Below are 25,098 nucleotides of genomic sequence, written 5' to 3' on the forward strand. Positions count from 1 at the left end.
AAACAGTGTGAAAAATTAACATTTCATTTTACATAATTTTTATGATCTTCTTAACATAATAATAATCAAAAAATAATTCAATCATTTACCTAGTACATGGTGAAACATTTTTCCCTCTTATAGCTTTGTCTCCGATATCTATGGCTCCAGAATCTTGCACTTCCATAGTATAAATGCAACCAGAAAATCCTTCTTGATATTTTCCGTAAGTCATAGCATAATCAGGCACTCCTCCCAAGTACACATTACCTCTAGTATTTAAATCTTGTTGTGTTCCATAACTGGTACTACTTTCCATATGTTCACCATTTAATTCAATACTACCGTCGCTTCCTTGACGTTTTAAAATTATTCTATGTCTTTCTCCATCATCTACTTTCTGTGCAGTGACACGAATCACTACTGGACCTGTTCCTAAATCATATTGATATTCTACATAGCTGAAAAAATAAGAACAAATTAAGTATTAGTTTTAAAACTAGAAATGTAATAATTTCTGCTTAAGTGATTATAGTATTTATTTAAAAATGATTATTGATTACCCATCAACCACAGCAAGAGCCATATAGTGATCGGGATTCAAATTACTTGGTATTTGTCCATGCCACATGATCAATCCTCTAGTCTTATTCGTCGAAATTTCAAAACCTAATACTTCGCGCTCTTCTTCATGTATCATTACATTTTTATCCAACTCTAACCAGCCATCCCCTCTGAATGCAACGTCATATGTTATTTCTGCGACTAGAAATGAAATATAAGATATAAAATATTGATCATATTATAAAATATATTTTATATTGAATTTCCTGAAACAATTACGTTTTTCACAATTTTGTCCATTATAACCCAGTTGACAATCGCATTTGTAAGATCCATGGAGATCTGTACACGTGCCTCCATTTCTACAGGGAAGAAGTAGTTCACATTGTTTTAGGATATTCTCACAGTTTCTGCCTACATAGCCATATTCACAAGTGCAAGAATAGTCATAAGAATCAGTATTCTGACATATTCCATGAATGCAAGGATTTGAGGCACACGGATTATAGGGAGTCGTAGTAGATGATGTTGTAGTGATTACAGTAGTTATTTTGATTTGATTAGGATGCAAAACGTTACAATCATCTATATTTGCTGAATCTATAGCTGATTTTAGTATGTCTACATTTACTGAAGAAACTCCAAGCTGAGAACATAATAGAATATATTTTAATTAAATAGTTTCTTCATTTTTTAAAAATTTTTATAATGAACTTACATCACTGATGCAACCTCGAAAAGTTTTATTCACACCAGCATTTTTATTTATTGTGATTCTTCTGCGATCAACACCTCCAATGTAGAGAGGTGTATTAAGTGTCATAATGCGATCACTTCCTGGAGATTTGCCTATTATTGTAGGTTCTCCATTCACAGTCAAATTTCCTTCCTTGAAGTCCCTATTTATGGATACATGCGTCCATACACCTGGCTGAAGGATATGATTTGACGTAATGATTGCAGGACCAGAACCAATGTCGTACCGGAACTCGACGCGTTTTTCCTTGATTACTAGAGCCACAAAGTCTCCTAGTCCTTCGTCACTTTGAGCACAATACATCAGGATGCCGTCCTCGTTATCCAGAGGATTAAAGTTCAAAGCCACTTTTAACCTACGATAACATTGAAATTATTAAAATAATTGTTTTAGTTTGATATTAGATTTACATAGAAATTAATTCCTGTTAGTGGGAGAAAAGTATTAAAGTTAATGGAAAAGCCATGAAAAAATATGAAAAGGCAAATTCTTTTGTATTGTGTAACTTACCTCCTTGATGTTCATAAACTATGGAGATGGGTAATCAGCAAAATGAATATATAATTCGGTAAAAGTCCTGTTAAATCAATTTTATTTGCATCTCAAGACATATATTTATACTTATAGCATCGTTCGAAGCCCGTCGAATACATATAAACGGTCATTCTGGCCCTAGAAACACACCACTTATGGCACATATACCAAATAGGTTTTTACAAAATAAGTACAAACATTTTAAGATGTGCCTGATTTGAGGTGTGTGTGTGTTGCATGTGTGCTTAATACACAAGTCAATGCCACAACACTAATAATTGTTTTAATAAGCTCTTGATATTACTGTAAAATGCAATTCTTGTTTGGCAGTGACCTTATTAATGGTTTATTTTAAACAATAATTAAAATAACTAATACAATGCGTTAAAATGTACTATTTAAGAAGCTGTACAGAGAACTCTTTACGGTCCATCAGGCAATGATCTAAAAGCTATCTTAATAAAAAGAGAGCTTTCTTTAACAACAAAAAATTGTCTTTATAATAATGTTACTATAAAAAAGATTAATTGGATCCGTAAAAAGTCAATATATGAGAATAACGTAAATATATTGACTGATATTCTAATATTACAGCACCATGAGGTTCATTCCAAGGAACTACTCACTATACAGGCTTCAACATAATTATCTATGATACGTATGAGGCAGACATAAAGAAAAAAATCTAATTGTAAATAAAATTCTTATAAAAAAAATATATATAATATACATATATGCTGACTGACAACTATAAATAGCAGTTAATGTTTTCTATAAACATTTAATAATAATAAATGACTTTTCCTTCTTTTTTCTTTTTCTATCATTATGTGCATCAAAAAAGTTTGATTGTGAAAAAAGGACTAATGTTTCGTGTGGTGCAGCTTATTGTGGTGATGTGGCCTTGATCGTGGCTTTCTAACTTGTGCGTTGCGTGCTCTTAATCGACCGTATGTTTTGATCGGGTTCATTCTCGCCCTGAAAATCATTGTTTTAATTAAGATCAAGATTCCTTTTCAATTGAACAAGTTAATGTGCGCCTGAGGATCCTCCAGGAAGATTTTGCATCCATCGATTAACATTTAAACATATATAATTCATTATTGAACATGAAATTCTAAGATAAAAAACTTTCTAATTCTCTACTGACAAATATAATATAAGAGCTATAAAACAAGATATATGCAGAAAATCTGAATTATCTTTTCTAATCATGCATCATGCATTATAGATAATTACCGTCTGAGAGCTTTTGGTGTTTCATGTGCTATAAAGGATTTATCGTCATGGAAGGCTGGTTCGTAGATTTTTATCGAGTTCTCACAACGAGAGCCGGTTCTTCCGGGAGGACAATAACATTCGAAGCCAGTTTCCTTGTTTACGCAATTGCCTTCACCACAAGCACCTAATATAAAAAAAATAATTACAATTTTCTACTGTAACTCTAAGAAAAAAAAAAAAAAAAAAAGAAAAAGAAAAAAATCAAAAAGAAGATAACTAAAAATTAAAGAATAATTTCACCTGGATAACAGGACTGGCCAATATAATCACAATGTTTTCCACTATAACCAGCACGACATAGACAAAGATATCCATTTTTTGTAGCAGCTTCTTGACATACACCACCATTGTTGCAAGGATTTTCAGCACAAGTTTCACAATTAGTGATTCCAACACTATCAGTTTGATCACCAATCAAATCTATTTCTTTTTCTCCAATTATCAATCTGCTGATACAGCCAACAAAACCACTATTAATTTCTGCATATTGAGTTATTATATTATCACTGGGAACTCCACCGATAAACAATAGCGCTTTCAAGTCTAATCCTTGTTTTTTGCCAACTGCGACACCTTTATAAGGACCTTCACCATCAACTAACATAGTTCCTTCTTTTCTATTGCGTTGAAGTTTTATGGTATGCCATTCTCCAAGTGTTACAGATTTATCTGCTCGAATGATAGCTGGTCCAGAACCGAGATTGAAGCTTACATTACAAAAATTATTATTAGTTAAAAAACACAATTTAATTTATATAAATTTTAACTGATTTATATTAATTTAATTATCTTAATTAAATTAATAATTACCTGAATTGTGGATAGCCTCTAACAAGTGATAATAAAACAAAATCACCATTTCCACTACTAGATTCATCATTATACAAGATTATACCATCATAACTTTGAGGTTTGAAAGAGATTTCGATATTAAATTTTAGATAGGAATCACGTAATGGAGATAAGGCAATAAAACTTCGAGGAGCCTGACTGAAATATGGGACAACTCCTGTTACCACAAGCACTGTGGGTATTTCTATATTTTCATGATTGTTATTTACACTGCAGATATAAGTTCCTGCATCTTCTGTTTTGACATTGATTAGTTTCAATTTACTCTAATAGAGAAATAATAAATGAAATTATAGTTTTTAACTATTATCTTTTATTAATCACAATGATGTCATATTATGATTAATGTACCTCGAAAATCTGAGCATCAGATGGCAGATAACCTCCCAATTTACTCCAATGAAATTTCATTGGTGGATCAATATTAGGACGGCAATCCATTTCTAAGCTAGATCCATAAGGAGCATATTTGGTTTCAATTGCTGGTGCATCATTATTTCCACCTAAAAAATATTCTCAATTAAAAAAAATTTATATATTTAAAACATTACAATTATGTATTACTTACATTGATATATTATTTTGTTAGCAGGTAAAATAAAAATTATATTAATTATATTAATCTTAATTTTTATGATAAAGAACTTAATTATAAAAATTTACCATGTACAACAAGATTGAAGTCCTGTTTGAAAACACCTTCAGGAGTATCAGCAGTACATCTATATAATCCACTATCACTAACAGCCACATTAGATAATCTCAGAATATTTCCATATTCTTGAGCATTTTCTGGTAGGCTGAGATGGTTAGGTCTGGACCAATGATAACGTGGATTATGAGTTCCAGAACAAGCACAACGTATATCAATGGTATCTCCGATATTCACTGGATCTTGAGAGACTTCTACACTGACTGCAGGTATCGGAGTAGCTAAAATATAAATAATAAAATTAGCAAAATATATTAAATAATATTTTTAATATGTATAAATATGAATCTTTTCCAATATTAAATATTTTTTATATTATTGATTTTTAGGATAAATTTCAATAGATGACAATAGACAACTGCATACCATTTAAATAAGGAGCAGACTACTTCTACTGAATAACAAACACATGAAAAATATTCAAAACTATTATCTAAAATATTAATAATACTAATTATCACTAAAATATTAATTTTTTTTTCTATAAACATTATGTAAACTTTCTAATTTTCTTCATGTTTGATAATTTTTTAAAAATGTCTAAAATGTTTTAATACACAGTGATTAACACTTTTGTAGTCGTTAACATAATATTATATCGTTGTTTTATTTTTATTAAAAATTTAATAGATATAACGCGGTATTATCGAGAAAAATTAATGACCACAAAAATGTTAACTTATTCAACAAAAAAAAAAGAAAAAAGCGTTAATTGTTCACGTTACACATCGGGAACACATAATTTTTTTCAAAACAAACCGCCTCGATTTTGAAGATAGTGGCGAATCCACCGTTTGCTGTTGAAGTAGCAGTTATAACCAGAGAAGAGAGGATTGACGTTGCAATAGTAATCCAATAGAAAGCATCCTTGAATGCCGCACATACAATTGTTTTGCCTGTACTGCGTTTGGTTCACACGCATGCAATCTGTACGCAAATTAGCTACTAATAAACAATACCGTGACAACTATGAATAAACCTCTGTTCTCTTAGATTCCTGTATAACTTATCGATGATGATTTTATATTGAATTATGTTATTTGTATAATTTGAATTATACGAACTGTATATTTCAAATTATACAAATGTATATAATTTAAGGTAATTTAGAACAATCTAATACAATTTTTTAATTATAGTTTTTTAATTATATTTTTTTAATTATAATAAATATTTTGATCATAAATCTATTGTTTGATTTATATTAAAAAAAAATGAAAGACGCAAAACAATTTTTAAAAGAGTCCTAAATTAGAAATGAAGAAAGAAACCATGCATGATTATTAGATTACAAATTCTAACTTACGCGAGACGTTTAAATTAATATAGTCACTGGAAACTCCATGAGAGGTTTGTATTTGGCAAATGTATCTTCCACTGTCTTCTGGTCTTACTCTAGGTAGCTCTAAATAATCTTCTTCTATTCTGACATTAGATGGTAATGATTGTCCATCTCTGACCCAGTGTATAGTAGCTCTTTCTCTAACCATACATCGTAAACGCACAGGTTGTCCTACGTATGTGACTATATCTCTTTGAGCAGCTTTGACTTCTGTATTTTCATAAGGATGTTCTGAAAAAATATTATAATATATTTTATTTGATAATTACAGAATTTTTGAAATTAGAATTTACGGTATTACATACCATTCACCAGAACTTCAGCGACAGCTTCAGCAGTTCCTGCATCGTTAGTAGCTTTACAGACATATTTTCCAGCATCAGAATAAGTGATTCCATGAAATTGAAGGAGTCCACGATTGTGGGTCACTGAATAAGGTAAGGAACGCCCGATAGCATTCCATTCTATAGTCATGGGTTCATCTCCAGTTGTACGACATTCGATTGACGGACTTTCTCCAGAACGAACAGTTTGTCTGGGTGGAATTAATACAATCCTGGGTGGAGCTGGAAGAATATTATTGATTTTCAATTATATTTATTTATTTATATAAACAAAATTGAGGATTAATCGAGAATCTTACATAATACTTCGAGATGAGATTTAGCTTTAAAGAGAAGATTGCCGGCTTGATCCATTCCAGAACAAACATATTCTCCTGCAGCACTCTTATCTACAGCTGGAATAATTAGTACACCATTATGAACAGAACTACCATTTGGCAAAGCTCTATGGTCTGTTCTCTTCCAATCTAGATAAATATGATTTCCATCATTATCATGCACATGGCAACGCATTTCTACTTTGCCTCCATTGGGAATTCTAAGATAATCTTTTGGTATGGAGTCATCACTTGTAGTATCCTATAATGAATATTGTAATAATAATATCGATTCTATTTTTGCAACTTTAATCTCTAATAATAAGAAAAGAACATACAGGACAAGGAACATCGCCTCTGCAAGGTGGATAAACTTCTGAATCTTCTACTCTGATATAGACGCGTTCTTCGACAATTCCAGCTGCGTTATTTGCGTGGCAGGTATATGAACCTTCGTCATTCGGAGATGCGGAATATATTTCGTAAACAGCTTTTTGAGGGGTATCAATTACTTCGTTTGTTGTACTAAACAGAAATTCAAACATTATTTCTATTTTATTTTTTAAAATCATTTAAAATCATCATTTTTCTTTTCAAAAATAACTTACAGTGGTACTACGTTCATGTGTTTACTCCAAGCAACTGTAGGTTGCGGATATCCGGTTGCACTACAAACTAGCCGTATCCTATCTCCAGGTTTCACAGTTAAAATTCCAGATTTAGGTGTTATTAAAATAACAGGCACAGATTGAACTTCTATATATACAGTTGCAGAATTTGAACCAACGGAATTGACAGCAGAACAAACATAAGAACCTCCATCATTAGTTGTGATATTGGAAAGCCTTAGAACACCTCCAGGAAGTTGTTTAATATTAGGAGCAAACGGTCGGCCATCTTCATGGGACCATTGTAGCACTGGTATAGGAATTCCAGCAATTGCTCGACATTGAAGATCTGTGGATCCACCCAGAGTAACTGGAGGGACGTTTTTGGGATAAATCTCTACCAATGGAGGTTCTCTCGCTGTTTAAATGAATTCAAAATTATTTGAATATAATATAAATATAAATCATAATATAATTGCACATATATTTAATTATGTTAAAAAGATGACTAACAGAATGACATTGAAACAAAGAAACAATTTTCTTTTTTGGTTCAAGTATATGATCTTATTTATAAATGATTTTTGGTAATTTGCATATTTATTTTTATAAATATAGACTACAAATTTATCGATAACTATCAATTCTGTATTCCTTTCATTTCTTTTAATAGTCTTCTTTAGTTCTTACGATATTAAGTTTGATGATCACTCACGTTCAACTTCAATAATAGCGCTAGCTTCGTGACTTCCACTTGATCCCGTGACGCGACAGACGTAGACACCACGGTCAGCAATCTGGATATTAGCAATTCTCAAAGTATCTCCAATTTGTTGCACATTAGGGCTCATTTGTTCAAGATATTTACTCCATTTTACTTGTATACCAGGTTCTCCAGTTGTAAAACACTTTATTTCAGCTATACTACCTTGAGGAACAGTTTGTTTTTCAGGTGTTACTTTAACAGTTGGCAAAGGTCTTCTAGATGTTACTGTTATGTTGATGGTTTTATGAGCTACTGTTCCTATATAGCTGATTGCAGTGCATATGTAGATACCAGAATCGTACGTGGTTGGATTTACAATTGTTAAAATACCATCGCGTTGATTGGCTGTAGGAGGTAATGGAATATTTCTTTCTCGGGTCCAAGTAATATTGGCGTCTAGAGATGGGATGCAAGTTATCACGATTGTATCTCCAACTGATCCAATCCATTGTGGAGGAGTTATGGTAGGTGGTATTGAATCTGATGGTGGAGTTTCGAGATTATCTATAGATAAAGTTATGATTATAAAGATTAATATGTTATTATATAATTTTATATAATTATATAATTTTATATGCTATAATTTTTAATATGCTATTACTTGTTATATTATTATTAGAGTAATTTTGATTCAGAATTAACTACCTTCAACGTAGAGAATAACAGTTCTTTCATCTATGCCAACATTGTTTCTTGCTACGCATTTATATTCGGCAGCATCGCTTTTCGAGACAGCTTTTAGAATCCACGCTCCATTGTAAACTATAACTTCCGGATTCATGGGACCATGAACACGAATCCATTCAATTTGTGGCGGTGGATTTCCGCTGGCTTCGCAACGGAATTCCGCAGAATGTCCTTCTACTACTTGTAGAGATGGCGGTATGACAATAGTCCTTGGTGCAGCTGATTTTAATATTTAAACAAATAACATCTAATTTATAATAAATCATGAAATAAAATTAAGATGTATAAAATGCTGAATCTCTTCGCATATAGATAATATTAGATAATATAATATTAATATTATATAGATTATTATTAATTAAATTTTATAATTCACAAATCAAATGCTATATAATTCTATATAATTCTTATCAATCCTTATATATTGTTGTAAAAATAACAAATGTTATTTTAAAAATAATCTTTATGGTATAAAATTGTAAAAAAGAAAAATTATTTATTAATAAATCTATTAAGTGTAATTTGACAATTCATTAATATCATTATTTAAATTATTATGCATTTCAATCTTGTATACCTGGAATATCCAATAAACTTTGTGGAAAAGCTGCATAAGGTATATGATATTTTAAATATGATAAATAAATATTTTTAACAAATTTCAATTTTCTTTTTCTTACCTCCAACAGTGAGAGTAACATTTTTGTAACCAATGTGTACTCCATCACTGACTTGACAAACATAAATACCGCTATCAGATACTTTCACGTCTCGAATAACTAATAAACCATGATTATCATCTACACTTCTTCCTGGTGGTAGTTGACCGCCTTCTTTCTCCCATTTGATATACAAAGATCCCTATATATTAAAAAATATATTAATTATTTTTTAAATATTTAAATATTTCACAATTTTTTTTACTTACATTATCTACAGACGTTCCAGAGCAATGATATCTAACAGTGCTTCCTGTTTCAATTATTTGGAATTCTGGTCCTCTAATATAAATCAAAATTTTTGGTGGAGTAATAGGAAATGTAGTGGTTGATGTAGTAGTACCTTCTGTAACAAACAGTAAAAATTAAAAAATTAATTAAAGATGCAAGCCTTCAAAATGCTTCACAGTCATATAACATAGAAACATATATATATAAATGAAGATTCCACCACTGCCCATATCCTTTCTAATTTTCTACAATCAATATGAATACAATTAGAAGCTCCTGAATCAAAAATATTATTGAAAAATAAGAGAGCTAGCAAGCAATCGATAATGTACATCTTTCCATTGTATAGGCGTTACTATGAGAAATGATCATCTGATGAATTGTATCAGACACCAATGAAAATGAAGATCATGATATTTCTGCCTTCCATGGACGGACAAACACGAATTATTCCTTTCATTTGATCCGTCAAACCTGGTAAGACTGTCGACACAACTTTGATTAACTCTTTTCCGTTCAGATCCGAGATGCAGCATTCCACATTGAAAGGATGTTGTCGGACGTAAACATACCAGGTCCTCAACGATTCGTTTGTTGTTTTGAAAGATCCCGGCTCGAAGGCAGTCGCGGTTACGGGATAGCCATCACATGAACTCATTGTAAAAGAGATATACAACGGGTTTGAGAACTTGTAACTGCACGTGAACAGAACCCACGAGTTTGCCTTTACTTCACCCGTCATTGGCGTTAGACTTACCATCAGTTCACCTAACCGATCCAATGTTTGAAATTTATTTAATATTTTTTATTCTTTACTGTTTTGCAGAATTTTTTTAAATCCTGATTATTTCATATCTAATTAAATCTGACATAATTTCTTTAAAGTTTTTTAATTTATTTATTTCATACGTACCATTATCTTGACAATACTGGCCCACATATCCTGGTTGACAATGACATTTCACTTGACCTATTCGTGTCATCTCACAGCTTTCTTCATTGTTGTTGCAAGGGCATGGAATGCAGGAACCTAAGTAGCTGATAGATCGATCATTAGTATCTCTATAATAACCTCTGGCACAGGATTCACAGGATGTTCCTATATAACCAGTAGGACAACGACAAACTTCCACTTGAATCGCTCTCTTATTACCAGTTTGATGCTCTACAGCTGTATCCAGACTTATGTCGCTGATATAAGTAGCTGTCATCCATTCACTATGCGTTGCACGAACCAAAATTGCTTCCAAATTAGATAGCACTGTCATTAGATCGATTCTCGATGTAACACGAGGTCCTTCAGTAGTCAAACGTTTCCATTCCGATTCTCTAAACGGTACCGAATAGGTTAATGGTATATCAGGTTGAATTTCAGTAGGATTTGTCCAGAATAAAGTGATCCCATTTCCAATTAATATAATATCTTGGTCCTTGTAACTTTGAGCACCAGAATAAGCAGTAATGTGTTGAGTCAATGTTAGATTGCCACCATAACTTTTGACTTTATTGCCAGTGAAAATAGCTGGCAAGGACCAGAATAATCTGCGTCCTCTGCTATCTGGATAACGATATCCTATTTCATTCGTAGCAAAATTTAATTCGAAACCATCATCTATGATTTCTTGTCTCGACGAATCTGTTAAAGTGAAACCATGTTGGTTATCATAAACCCACATAGGTATTTGCTGAACATACAGAGAACTTTCGTGACATTGATCGGTTAATCCACTACAATAACATTCATTGCACCCATTCGGATTTTCCGCGGATAGTCCAAATGTACCTGAACGACATCTATTACATTGAGATCCTTCAACATTCCGTTTACAATCACACGTATTTCCGATGCATACACTATTACGTGAACCAAGTTCATTACACATACAAGGTCGTTCTGTACTATAGGTACAATCATAAGGAGTTCCTCGAGTTGCATCACCCTCATATCCGCTCTCGCAAATGTCACAAAAATCACCAGTGGTATGATGAGCACAGTTCTCGCATACTCCAGTATCAGGATTGCATTGGTTGGAATGACCATTGCAATTGCAAGGTTCACAAATACCCAAATAGAGACCTTCGCTTGCTCTAGTGTAGCCAACATCGCAATCCTCGCAAGATAATCCTTTATAACCGACTGGACAAGTGCATTCTTCTACTTCCACCGCTCTAGCTTTTCCTGTATTGTATTTTTCAGCTGTATCTAGGGATACTAGTGATAAGGCAGCCTCATCGGTATGAGTAGTATACGTGGCCTTGATTTTAATTGCACGAACATCAGCGAGGGCCATTAGCAAATGCTCTCTGTCAGCTTGTGTTCCATCATTGCGTTGCCAATATTGTTCTAAGAGAGGAACGGTAAATGTTTGTGGAGTGTTTGGCTCGGGAAACTCTCGAGAAAAATATAACAGATTGATATCATTCGCACTAATTAATTCAACGTCAGCAGCATTATTCTTTGAGCTCTGACCACCTGGTGATGGTACATAACGAACAGTATATTTGAGGTTTCCGCCGTACGAGGTAATTTGATCGCCTAAAAAGATACTTGGCAACTGCCAATAATAAACATCGTTGTTTCCGCGATTAGGGAAATCACTATAGATAATTTCACGATTAACTGCATCTAGACGAATACCATTTACAATTGGTAAAGTGTCTGGACTTTTAGATTCGATAAGAGAGAAATCTCTGATAGAATTAGTAAAAGAAACTCGAATCTGAAAAAGTATTATGATATTATGTTAACTTTATAGAGGATAAGTTTTTTATTAATTGCAATATAAAATACTTACGTCGTTTCTATACCAATTGGAGGAAACACATTTATTAGTAATGCCCATGCAAAAGCAGCTGATACAACCAAACTGATTTTTCGTTGCCAAATTGAATGTGTTTGCCTTGCATTGATTGCAAGTAAGACCCGTGGCGTATAACTATAAACCATTTTATTTAAATCCAATACACCAATATCTTTTATCATACTATAGTTATACTAATCATTTTCATCTATTTCAAATTGTACTTACTTTATAAAAGAGTAGAAATATTTCCGAGTTAAATGACAGCATAAATAATATCGAATATAAACTTATTTTATATGAAGAAATAATTTCTATTCTTTTTCTTATTTCTATTTTTTTGCAAATTTCTATATAGCTATTCGATTTATAAATTATATAGGTAATATATATATATATATATATATATATAATAATAAGAATTAAAAATTTAATACCTTGCACCGACATCTTCCAGTAATAGGATCTGCAACTAAACTTAGGCTACCATCAGGATCGCAACGAGATACGGGAATACACATATCTCCTGGAATAAGGGGATTTCCTTGGTATCCTACATCACATTGTTCACATCTACGACCTATGTATCCTGGTGGACAATTGCAGGTAGGTTGACCATCTGAGCCAAGCTGACAAGTACGTGCAAATCTATTTCAGACAATTTATATGTAGTATAATTTTTTCATTTTCAAATTTATAATACTTTTTAATAAATATTTTATAAGTAATAATATTATCTTACTGATTGGATGGATTGGTGAGTGGACAAGGACACATTTGACAAGGAATGTTTCTCGAAGGATCTCCATAATATCCTGAAGAACATGGTGGTTCATCTCTGTAACATTGTCCAAGCCAAGGACCAGACTGTCGTCTTAAATATCCAGGCGCACATTGCTCGCATGACAAACCAGTATATCCTAAATAATTATTATATGCCATGATTATTTTAAATAGAAATTGGAAGATATATTAAATTGACGTAACATTTACCTGAAGGACATTCACATTCTTCGACATAAGATGCTGATCCAAGTCCAGTATTTCTTACATCAGCTGTGTCCATCACTATATTAGTAATTCGGATATCCAAGTATGGAGAATTATCATACTGTGCTCTGATAAATAATTTTTTTTATCAGTTTCAATAATTTTATATGATATTAAATTAGCATACATACTTAATCAGAATATTGTCCACATTCTCTAGCGTCATCATGATATCCTCTCTTGTAGCAAGAACTTCATTCCATCCTTGTTGTTTATACCACTCGCCTTGAAAAAATCTGACAATCTCCTCGTTATCATAATTCGGTATTAACTGCTTTCCTCTATGTACTAGATGATAATTGTTTCCACTTAGAATAACTGATGGTGCAGTGTTTGCTACACCAGTTCCGTTAAAACGTACTCTGTATTTCAAGTAACCACCATAGGATTTCAATTGATTCCCATAATAAGTTTCAGGTAGGGCAAAGTAAGGAAGTTCCGTATCGATGTTCGATAGTAACTCTGGTTGGTATAATTGTACACCATTTCGATCTATACTTCTCAGGATTGAGATCTGTCCAGTGATATCATTTAGAATTTGAACGTTTGGTTGAAATTTGACTTCTATGATATTGTGGCGATCCATTGGTGGAGGAATATGATAAGTGAAGAGATTGGCACTGTGACATTCAGTAGCGACACCGAAACAGAAACAGGAGATGCACTCGTCTGGATTTCTGGCTTCAGAATTGAACATTCCTTTGGGACAAATGTCTCTCATAGATTTATTTACCATGACGATAGCGTCAGGTATGGCGAATACGAAACCAGCATTGTTCAATCCTTCACAAGAATAAGCTCCTTGATCTTCTGGTTGAATGTTAGGACATGTAAGTGTTCCAGTTCCATTTATAGATGTCATAGTACATTTGGGAGGAACATGGCCCCAATTAAGACGCCAATTGATTTCAGGAGTAGGCACACCAATTGCTGTACAAGTGATTGTTAAAACTTCTCCTACATTCAGTGTAATCATAGGGACAGGTGGCTTCACTATAAAAACTGGAGCTATAATAAAAAAAAAAGAAAAATTGTTTGTATCGAACTTTTCTTTATGTTTAAATTATATTAGAAAAAATACATACAACATCCTATTTCATCACTAGCATCTAAACAATCCTTTTCCATGTCGCAATGGTAACTTTTAGGTATACACTGATTATTACTGGCACAAGCAAATTCTGTGAAGCGACAGGGAGAGCCTGGTTTGTTCGGGGCACAATTTTCTTCATCGCTGCCATCGGCACAATCTTTATCACCGTCACAACGCCATAATTTACTTACACACTGAGTGTTGTTGCAACGGAATTGATTGGGTTCGCAACCGTGTGGGCCTGTTCGATACAATTAATTTCCCTCCAATAAGAAGGTTTTCAAAAAAATATCAATGTTAAATAAATTATGAAAACTTACTGCAACGCATTTCGTCAGAACCATCAGTACAGTCTAATCTATCGTTGCATACATACGACTTAGGAATACATTCACCGTTGCTACAAGTAGCTTCGTCATATTGACACACATGAGGTCTGCTTGTCGCTGGTGGGTCGACTACGTGAGGAATAAAAAGATGAAAATTGATTTTTTTTTTTATATAATTTATCAAACTATAAATTTTTTCAAGTTCAAAGATACATACATTTTTCTACAGTAAGATATACGCTAACTTGTTGGCCAGGAGTGGATGGAGGATAATCAACAGCCTCGCAAATGTATGATCCCGAATGATTCAACTGGATATTTGGAATTTCCAGACGTCCATTGATATCTCGACTTCCAGATGGCAGAGGAAGATTATTTCCTCGTAGCCAGCGTACTTTAGCCCGAAGAGGACCTTCGTCGCGACATTGAAACACAACTTCGCGACCTGATTTTTAAAATAATAGTATTCTATTAAAATAAGAGTAACTTTCTTTCTTTTTGTCATTACGTGTTATTTGTGTGGAATTATTTATGTAAATTTTTTGTAAGTAGTGTATGTTATGAGGAAATTTTCACTATTTGTGAGTAAAATTTGTACATGTAACGATACACGATGTTGTTTTGAAGGCTTTTTAAAACCGATCTCACAAAATTATTAAACTGTAAAATATTTATCGTTGTATAAAAATATATTGAATAAACATTTTCACATGCATATTGCATTTAATGTCAATTAAAAATTAATTAATGCGAAGCTTTCAAATATGTAAACAATTCTGGTATTATAATTCTTAATGAACAAAATGGTTTTCTTAGATGAATATCCATAATTAAGATGAATCATTAATCACATATTTTATGAATCAAAAAATTACATAGCAATACTTGCACTTTTTCTCCATAAAATCTTACCTTGCTTCGCCGGATCTGGCCAAGACAATAATTAAAATCAATTAAAAATCTTTATTATTAATCAATCTCTAACAAATTATATATTACTGTATGTATATTTTGTGTAATTGAATTATTATTGTTCTATAATTATAATCATTGCAAGCTTATCTAACTTACTTTCTTTAATCACTTGCTCACTTGGATAAGTCTTCAAGCTAAGACTGGACGGTTCTGTGGCTATAAACAAACAGAAAAAAAAAAATAACGAATAATGTGCATTATATGATACAATTAAATTTTAATTAATCAACTTAATTACGTACTACAATATTCTTCATCAGATCTATCTCTACATTCTGGTATTCCATTGCAGAGAGAAGATTGAGGTACACAATCTTTGTCTCTGATGCACATGATGAAACCAGCTGGGCAACGACCAGGCATTGGATGGGAACCAACATGATCTGATGGAATTTGCAAAAAATTACTAATTAAATCAATAATTAAATTATCAATGAAATCTTAGAGAATTATTAATATCAATTTTAGAAGTCAAAATAAATTAAAAAGTTAGTATACAAAAAATAGAGGGATATGGTAATGTGACAAAAGATGGAAACATCTCATTCTCAAATAAATCTCAAGACATTTTTTTTCACACTATAACTTCCGTATTTATTTTAGTTTTTAAAATCAAAAAATGTTTCACGAATATAATAATAGCCTATATATTATATAATGTATATAACTAAAATATTATACTTACCACAATCATCTTCATCAGATCCATCAGCACAATCAATATAATCATTACATTGATCCTCAATCCTAATGCAATTTCCATCTGCGCATTGGAATTGGTCTTTGCCACAACCTACAAATACATTGAACAATTGTAACAAATAAAATTTATATCTTTATTTTAAACAAATGATTGTTTATCAAGAAAAAATGTATATTCGTTAAAAAATTTAAACAAGACACAAAGAGACTCTAATAATCTGAAAATATTCTAATAATATTCTAAGAGATGAAAAAGAGCATAAATTACCACAGTACCTAAAAATGCTAAAAACAGATATAAAATTATTAATATATGTACAAAAACCTGCACGCATAAAAAAATTTAACAATATCTCATACATATTTTTCTATGCGTGAATTATATACTAATATATACTAATCAGAAACTTCACTATTCTAACATTAAAAATATAACATTTAAAATATTAACATCAATCGCTTCTAAGGAGAATATTTATAAGATACTAAGACATATCCTTTCTCTCTAATGTTTAATCTACTAGATTAAAGATTAATTATATCACATGCCATAACAACAGTATCTATACTAAATTTGTATTAACTGGAATTCAATACATCACGTCAGGCATTATCAATGGATGCATTAAAAATTACACAAGAATGCGTTGAACGCGTGATTGAGTAAAATTCATTCATATCTACTCGAACAACCTATATACACCGTCTATTTGGTTGTTAACATAAACTCAAAAAAAATACAGAGTCCAGAGAATCTGTGGCGTCCAGGGTTTCCAACGAATATCTAATTTCATTCATCAAGCCATAAATAATCCTTCAAATCAAAAATTATTTTCAATTCAATCAGATTATATTGGAATTGAAATTCCAAATACATAAATAGTACACTGTAGATAATTAGTTCCTGTATAAAGTGATAGCATTTCTTCCATTTCCTTTCCTTGGATCTTATTTTTTTTTTTTTTTAAATAAGCATTCACAAGGTGCTTAAAGTATAAGCTTATAGTCATTTATCCAGGAACTGCAATAACTGTTTAAAGTTATCTTTTAAAATTAAAAAATCTTAGATAAATGCTAAGATATGTGTATACTATTTAATTGGAGTAGAACTAGTAAGCTATATTCAGAAATAAAACGAAGCGAAGAAGAGATGGACGCCGACAGATCATCAAGGTCTGCCCAGTGATCTAACCGAAGCAATACTGTTCGTCGGTAAAGTCGCGGCAATCGTAGAAATGGTCGCAGTGGTGAGTTTCAGGGATGCAAGTGCCATCAGCACAAACAAAATCATCGGGAGCACAACTCCTTGGAGTGCTCTGATTAGCAGGCGCTTGATAATCCGGATTGTAATCCTTGTTATCCTGAGTCTCGTGGATTAGCCCTACCAGGTTGGTTCTATCCGACGTGTTCTTACCTAGAAGTAACCGAAACTGAACAAAACACCTTGTACACGGTGTTTCTCTTTCATTTTGCTTTTTTTTTTCTTTTTTTTTTTTTTTTAACGATCTTTGCCATCTCTGCAATTTGAAATTTAATCCTACGACTACTTACTACTTGCGAATCCAGTTTTGTTTCTCTCACCTCTGTAGGAAGAGGTAATCTGATCAATTCGGCTATTTTATACGTGATTTATCCATGTACCTCAGATTGACAGTGTATCTATCATAATTATAGTATAGGATGTTTGGATTAGTACAAATGAATTTGGATTCTAGAATCTAGATTCGTCTAGAATGTCTGACGTTATATATCTCAGTGTGATGTACAATCTGAAGCACTTGTGACTTAATCAGTGCACGTACAAACTCGGTGCGGCACAATTTAGATTGCCTCTAGCAAGCGGTGAACACGGTGTCACGGCCAAACACTGCGTGTGCACCTGGTGCGTTGCGTGATCTACTGTGGATCAAGTGTGCAATACCGAATAGAGCTTATGTACAGAAAGTGGAAACGGCCACGACCTGGTCAGACATCAAAAATCCTCATGAATCTTATTAGAACCTTGAGAAACACGTGTTTCACTGTAAGTTATTTCACTGTAAGTCATTTGTTCATCCTGCACAAGTATTTTTCAAGTATTGGAATAATCTAATTCCTCATTCTCCATTAACAGTGATTCTCAAATGGTTCTCACTTGAAAAATACACAAATCAGAAGTGCATGTAAAAAAGCGTTAAATGTTTTTGTTTCTTTTTCATATATTATACACACACATAAATTTCTAAATCAGAGAAACAAATAGCTAGCAAACTTGACAATATATTTCTCATGGAATTAGATAAAGCTTTAAGAATGTTCAAACGAGTCTTTGCTCCTGGTTCCTGCAGCCTTTTCCACCAATTTTTGGCCAAACTATATTTCCCTATGTGATATCTAGGATATGTTTCTGCCTGCCGGTGCACACGTGTTCCTGCTCAATTTCTCTTCCCCACCATTCTAAGCTGTCTCTTGGTGACATGTCCCTTGACCTACCTTGAAGACAGTTGACCTCGTCTTCTGCGTAAGGACAGTCGGGTCGTTCGTCGCAGAAAGCTGATTGCGGAATGCAGGTTCCATCGCGACAAGTAAACTCGTCCTCGCGACATCTTGGTGGTTGAGTCACACCATTATCTGCAATATATCTTTAATATAATTCTATAATTATCTTTAATATTTTTGTAACTTTTTCCTCAAAAACATATCATTATTGACGACTCAGGATAAGTTGGATGTGACTAAGACAATATAATTGAATTTCTTTGATTTCACTTTTTTTTTTTTTTAACACTATGTAAGTAAAAGAGACTTTCAGAGATGGATTATCAATTCGACACTTTTCTACGAGTCTTAGAATGCTTCGAAGAAAAAAGAAAAAGAGATAAAGAGTTCCAGAAAGATCCGGAACATTGGAAAAGCACCATCTCGAACAGGTTCGAAACGGTTTGAAAACTCTTACTGCAATCGCGTTCGTCGCTCCCATCGTGACAATCGATGTTGTGATCGCAGAAGAAGTTTTTGTTGATGCACACTTTGTTGTCACATGGTAATTGACCAGCGGGACATTCTGAAAAAACAGGCGACGAATTAATAGAGGAAGTGACGAAGCATCCGAAATCAATATCCAAAAGAAACTATAAAAGAAAAAAAAAGAAAAACAGAGAGAAAGAGAAAAAGAAGTGGGCAGCAGTGTGCTCGCTTCCCTAAAACCCATAAATAATGCCATCCATAATGCCGTGTATATTATTCTAAAGCGACAGGAGAGAGAGAGAGAGAAAGAGAGGTAGAGAGAAAGAGAAATCCGACTAAATAGTGAGAATTCAATAAAAAAGAAAAAGTAAAAATAAAAATGGACAGATGGACAGCTTTTGATCGATTTTCTACAGGCCTGTGGCATAATTAAACGTAGAGAGAGAGAGAGAGAGAGAGAGAGAGAGAGAGAGAGAGAGAGAGAGAGAAAGTATAATAAGTGGCCTGTGATAATTAAACCGATCGATATACCGTCCCAGTCGAGATACCAACAGGGATAAAAATCGGACAAACAGCGTGCACACTGCCGGATGTCATGCGACGTTTTAAGGAGCGCACATGTACACCGATCCCGAATCGGCCAAACTCTCTACGCCGTCCATCATCGGTATTTATTAGATAACGAGTAGATAAATAGAGCGATTGGAAATACCAATGGAATATTGATTATCGACACTGTTTTTTTATCCTTCCTTCGATGTTTTTAATAATATCTTTTCGTACATAGTCTTCCTAGTTTTTTAGTTATTTTCAGTTATTTCGATATTTTCCTTCAGCGTGGTCAAGGAAGAGGGAGGAATTCCGCTTAACACGCGGATGACGCGTACGCTCATGAGCTTTCTTCCAAGAGACGAAAAAGAATTTATATGAAAGTTTCGTTTCGATTGCCCTTTATCAAAGAGCACCGTTGTTATTGGGTAACGTGCTCTTCGATTTTAATGGCCACTTAACATCGTCGGGATCGTGTTGCACTCACTGTGCGATTTCAACACAGAAAGGAAGCAATACGTTCTGTTCTTATCTAATAACGATTTCGTGACATTAATCGCGCGAGAATCGTTTCGATAATCGAGAAAGGCGCGGGGAATCGATAGGTATTCCATTGGTATTATATCGGCAAGAGTATCGGTAAGTAGGAGAATTCTACTATGCAGCACGATAACTTCACGTGAACTACGCCCTCCCTAGGGAGCAAGAGTGTGTAATTTAATTTCAAAAAGCTAAAGGAACGGTTTATAAAACGGTATCAAAACAGAAAGATCTAGGCAAAAGGCGATACCTCGTAAATTCTCTAAAGCTATGGTGTGTATGGCTATTTAAGTGAGACAGAGACAGAGACAGAGAAAGATGAGAAAAAGAGAGAGAAGAAAGAAGGGAAAGACATACACTGGGGCTGATCGAAAGTTTTCCTAAATTTGTGAAAATAAATAATTGTAAAGAAACTGTAACTGCATTCAAATTTCCTCCCAGTGTATGTGAAGACGAAAGAAGTATAATCCATTTGTTTATCGATCTTAGGATCCAGTGTACGTGCGCTGTGTAAAACTAATAAAGGATGGAAAAAAGATATAATATATAAATTTAAATATAAATATAAATATATATATATATATAATATACATAGGTATATACAATCAGATATGTAGAATAGAAGAGGTACATAACAAGATCAGGCAACCTGTGTTGAAAAAGAAGATGGAGAAAAAGAAATAAAACAACGTACGTGTGAGAGAGAAGAAAAATGAAAAAAAATATAAGACAAATAGAATATTCGAGCCACAGGGAGATATATATATATATATGTAGAATTCCTTGCAACAAAGTGTTCCACGTATTTTCAAAGTATCAGTTAAATAGTTTTGATATATTAAAACGAGACTTGATGTCGCGCTGAAACATACAAAGTTATGTCGATAATTGTTAATTAAAACAAGGCTACAGAAGAGGATATGCAAAGAGAAAGAGAGAAAAAGAGGGATAGATTACTTGGAATTACATTTCTGATATTATCCCCATATATAATAAATACCTTCAATAAGTCAAAGGTTCTAATGAATCTTACAGGCAAACAGTATATTTAATATTCTTAAAGCAATTAAACCGCCTTTATTTTTGTCGGTAGAACCGACAATTTATATTTGATTGTTATTCTAACGCGAGAATAGCTCTTCTGTACGATTCATTCGAAGCGGAGTATTTTTTTTTTTTTTTTTTTTTTAAATAAAATACGAAATAACTTGCGAGAGTGAGTTAATCGTGCGATTGTTAATGGACGAAACGAGTCAAAAATGTGCAATGCATTTTTTCAGCCCGAGTTTCCGTTCTCAAGAAAAACGACTTGAAAGTCGGTCGCGAGTGAGCGCTTTTAGCGTAGCTTCCAATGGTTCTCAACCTATTGCTTTTAAACTTAATTAATTCGTCTCATTTTTTTAATTAAGTATTAAGATAAATTTTTAATACAAAATCAATAACTTCTTTCAATAACTTCAATATACAAACAAATAAAAATCATTCGTTAAATTTACAAAGATACGTTTGGAGAATTAAAAATTAATTGGAATTAAGGATAGATTTGAAGATATAATGAAAATGATATTATAAACAATTTTAAAGAGAACCATTGAAACGCTCTACGAAGAAGTGCACCACCACCTTTCAAGTTCGATTCTTTTCAAAAAAAAAAAAAAAAAAAAAAAAAACAAGCTTCTTAGGAGGAACTTTTTCTACAACTTTCCTCCACATTTTTTCCTCTAAAGAACAATCCCTCACAAAAATCAAGATTCCCCCTCCCATCAATCGAATCAAATGTTAATTTAAATCTTTCGTTTTAAAACGAAATTCCAAAACATTGAAATCTCTATGTTGTATATAAAAGCTTCCATAACCTCAACGATGTCCCTCTATCGTGAGATTCTGATCGCGGCGTCGGGATTCAAGCAGCGAAAGACGGGCAGTCAATGTCCGCCTCGGTCGATAAGAACGTGGAAACGAGATTAACGGCTCTGCACGGGCGGACAAGAGCGGGCTGGCATTAGTTACAGCTTCTTAATTGCCGTCTTGAAGACCGAGCCGCGACCAGGGAAGAGGTGGAGGGCTCTCTCCACTATCCCCTGTGTACGCATCGATTTCCATTCTCTGGCTTCTCCTCGTTTTTCACGCTCCACCTTGTTTCTTCGCGCGTCCATCCGATGAACCGACACGTTCTATCTCTCTAACGTACTCTCTAATTTCTTTCTACCTTTCTACCGTCAAATTTTTGAATGGAGGATACGAGGAGACGAAATTTGTTACAATCTGAAACTTTCAATTGGAATTCGATTCGAAATTATTAATTGTTAAAAATTAAAGATTAGAGCTTTCTTAAAGATTGATATATCGATATGGATATTTTTTAAGTTAAATTGGGTTAGATTTGGTGATAGAGATGGAAAATATTAAGTAGAAGTTATTTATATTATTTCAAATATAAATTCAGTGATTTATTATACTAAATACCTTAAATCATAAGTTAAAGATCATAGTATTATATACGACTTTCTTTTGATTCTATGCTTTATTTTGTCGTAATAAAAATTTCTTCATTTTTTGAACTCACAAAATATCGATATATGTGTCATTCGATTTCTGAAGAAGTTACGAACGAAACTTTGAAATATTACTTCCATAGGATGCGTCTTACATCGAGAAGTCTCAAATTGTAACAATATGATATGAATTCAAGTCACGAAAGTTTAAAATTTTTCACAGTGGAACATCTTGCGTACGTTGTCATCGAGGAGAAGTTAAAATATATGGGACAGATATGTAAGAAGAAAAAAAAATGCGTTAAACGTGTTAAAAAATATATGTTAAAAAAGCTTCCATTTTTTTCCTTCGTGAAAATCGATTTTTTTATGCGAGATAGTCCCAAAAATATCGAAACCCATGGAATAATTTATGATGCGATTTCATCATCGATTTAATCCGAAAAGATTGGAAATTGACAGATAAGGAAAACGAGAATGAAAATAGAGAACCAGTCCAAAGTTGACTGATTTGTATTACAGGCTGCTACCACGATCGATGGACACTAAATTGATTGTTTAATTGCAATCCTCTGTGAGACAATTTTTTTCTTTTTAAATTTAGAAATTTATTCTTTGAGGTATTCCATTGTCTAAATATAAATTCGCAAAAAATGGAGATGTGTTGTTGCAGAAAAAGGGTGAACCCCTTCGCGCAAATAATGCTCCTTGCATTATGAAAAATAGGGCGCAGGTGGTTTATGACAGCAGTTCTCAACCTATCGTTTCAGTAATCATAAATTAATCATAAATTTTTATTACAAAATAAAATGAAATCCAGGTCAAAACAAAACAAATTTTATTTTGTAACGATAAATAATAATAATCTCCGTAAATGATAATTTTTTTTTATCCAAAATTGTATAAAAACAATACCATCAAAGAAAAATTCTCAGTAATTTGCGACATCAAGGATGAGAACCACTGATACATCAAATTGCCCAGGGGATTCCCATATAGTTTTCCTATATCGACCGTCGATCACTAAAGGATCGATCTCATTCGAATCTATCGATATAGCGTAGCCTGCAATGCGAATCAGTTTAGATCGATAGATAAAAAAGAAGCAAGCAGATAAATTGAGAAAAGTGGCGATCGTACGGCAGTTGATTTCGTCCGAGCCGTCCGAACATTGTGGTCGACCATCGCAACGTCTCTTATTGTCCAGGCACAATCCGTCGTTGCATCGAAACATTCCAGCTGGGCATTCACTTACTACAAACACGATCCCCAAAAATAGCCAGGTGGTTTTTCATTAGAGCATTTCGTGCAATGGCGCGTATACGGACGAAGAAAAAATGACCTTACCGACAGAGTCTATGTCCACTTTTAATTATCATATGTAGATAACTTTTGTGATTAATATATATTCTAATGTATTTATTCAAGAAAAGTTGAAATTATTAAAAGAGGCATATGAGACTCCGTTACCACTCTTGGCCTTAGGCTTCTTTGCGTGCACGTTGGTCCATTAATTTAAAAAGGAAATGAAAGTACTCACATCTATTTGATATCTCCAATAGATATTCTGAGGTATATACACGATTTCTTAACCCTTTCATTATATAGGACACATTTTATAATGATTAATTTATTAATTTGGAATTTTTTTTTTAATTGAAAATGATATGAAACTCGAAAGAAATTTGACAGAAATTAGAAGACAATTTTATTGTTGAATAATATCGTTTCAATGTTACTTTGAAAATATAATAGAATAAAAATTATCCATTTTAAACCCAAAGTATAGTTCAATACAAAGTGTAGTAATCCATTTCAGAAATGAAACATCTGAGTTTTATAAAAGAAATAATACACTAAAAATCAAAATTTAAACAACGAATGGGTTAAAAAATGACTGGTATACGTTCCAGGAAATGAAAACA

The 25,098-nt window shown here is 32.9% G+C and overlaps 1 protein-coding gene and 1 long non-coding RNA gene across 2 annotated transcripts in view; one reads left to right on the plus strand and one right to left on the minus strand.

The window, feature by feature from the left end:
- The window catches only part of trol (terribly reduced optic lobes), a 154,505-nt gene that overhangs the window by 2,066 nt on the left and 127,341 nt on the right, over window positions 1–25,098 (minus strand). Inside the window, exons 17-53 of the mRNA XM_086905912.1 lie at window positions 24,314–24,427; window positions 19,579–19,686; window positions 19,116–19,253; window positions 17,836–18,057; window positions 16,627–16,734; window positions 16,184–16,324; window positions 16,038–16,097; window positions 15,879–15,893; window positions 15,184–15,411; window positions 14,958–15,095; window positions 14,630–14,878; window positions 13,676–14,552; window positions 13,488–13,612; window positions 13,237–13,414; window positions 12,932–13,142; window positions 12,489–12,629; window positions 10,607–12,413; window positions 10,168–10,461; window positions 9,672–9,808; window positions 9,424–9,604; window positions 8,702–8,962; window positions 8,006–8,560; window positions 7,291–7,708; window positions 7,021–7,207; window positions 6,665–6,944; window positions 6,327–6,587; window positions 5,986–6,252; window positions 5,439–5,624; window positions 4,631–4,900; window positions 4,319–4,470; window positions 3,926–4,233; window positions 3,356–3,822; window positions 3,074–3,239; window positions 1,262–1,655; window positions 823–1,189; window positions 543–744; window positions 90–440 (exon numbers count right to left, since the gene is read on the minus strand). Of these exons, the coding sequence (XP_086762038.1) occupies window positions 90–440; window positions 543–744; window positions 823–1,189; window positions 1,262–1,655; window positions 3,074–3,239; window positions 3,356–3,822; window positions 3,926–4,233; window positions 4,319–4,470; window positions 4,631–4,900; window positions 5,439–5,624; window positions 5,986–6,252; window positions 6,327–6,587; window positions 6,665–6,944; window positions 7,021–7,207; window positions 7,291–7,708; window positions 8,006–8,560; window positions 8,702–8,962; window positions 9,424–9,604; window positions 9,672–9,808; window positions 10,168–10,461; window positions 10,607–12,413; window positions 12,489–12,629; window positions 12,932–13,142; window positions 13,237–13,414; window positions 13,488–13,612; window positions 13,676–14,552; window positions 14,630–14,878; window positions 14,958–15,095; window positions 15,184–15,411; window positions 15,879–15,893; window positions 16,038–16,097; window positions 16,184–16,324; window positions 16,627–16,734; window positions 17,836–18,057; window positions 19,116–19,253; window positions 19,579–19,686; window positions 24,314–24,427 (10,564 nt within the window). The remainder of the gene's footprint in view (window positions 1–89; window positions 441–542; window positions 745–822; window positions 1,190–1,261; window positions 1,656–3,073; window positions 3,240–3,355; window positions 3,823–3,925; window positions 4,234–4,318; window positions 4,471–4,630; window positions 4,901–5,438; window positions 5,625–5,985; window positions 6,253–6,326; window positions 6,588–6,664; window positions 6,945–7,020; window positions 7,208–7,290; window positions 7,709–8,005; window positions 8,561–8,701; window positions 8,963–9,423; window positions 9,605–9,671; window positions 9,809–10,167; window positions 10,462–10,606; window positions 12,414–12,488; window positions 12,630–12,931; window positions 13,143–13,236; window positions 13,415–13,487; window positions 13,613–13,675; window positions 14,553–14,629; window positions 14,879–14,957; window positions 15,096–15,183; window positions 15,412–15,878; window positions 15,894–16,037; window positions 16,098–16,183; window positions 16,325–16,626; window positions 16,735–17,835; window positions 18,058–19,115; window positions 19,254–19,578; window positions 19,687–24,313; window positions 24,428–25,098) is intronic.
- LOC147657886 (uncharacterized) lies at window positions 4,369–5,865 on the plus strand. The gene is made up of 3 exons (XR_015291496.1): window positions 4,369–4,559; window positions 4,644–4,888; window positions 5,009–5,865. It is a non-coding gene; the product is annotated as an uncharacterized LOC147657886 (long non-coding RNA).

The sequence above is a fragment of the Apis florea genome, unplaced genomic scaffold, assembly GCF_048593485.1.
Source record: "Apis florea isolate Af1SG1 unplaced genomic scaffold, ASM4859348v1 contig_2492_pilon, whole genome shotgun sequence".
NCBI lineage: Eukaryota > Metazoa > Arthropoda > Insecta > Hymenoptera > Apidae > Apis > Apis florea.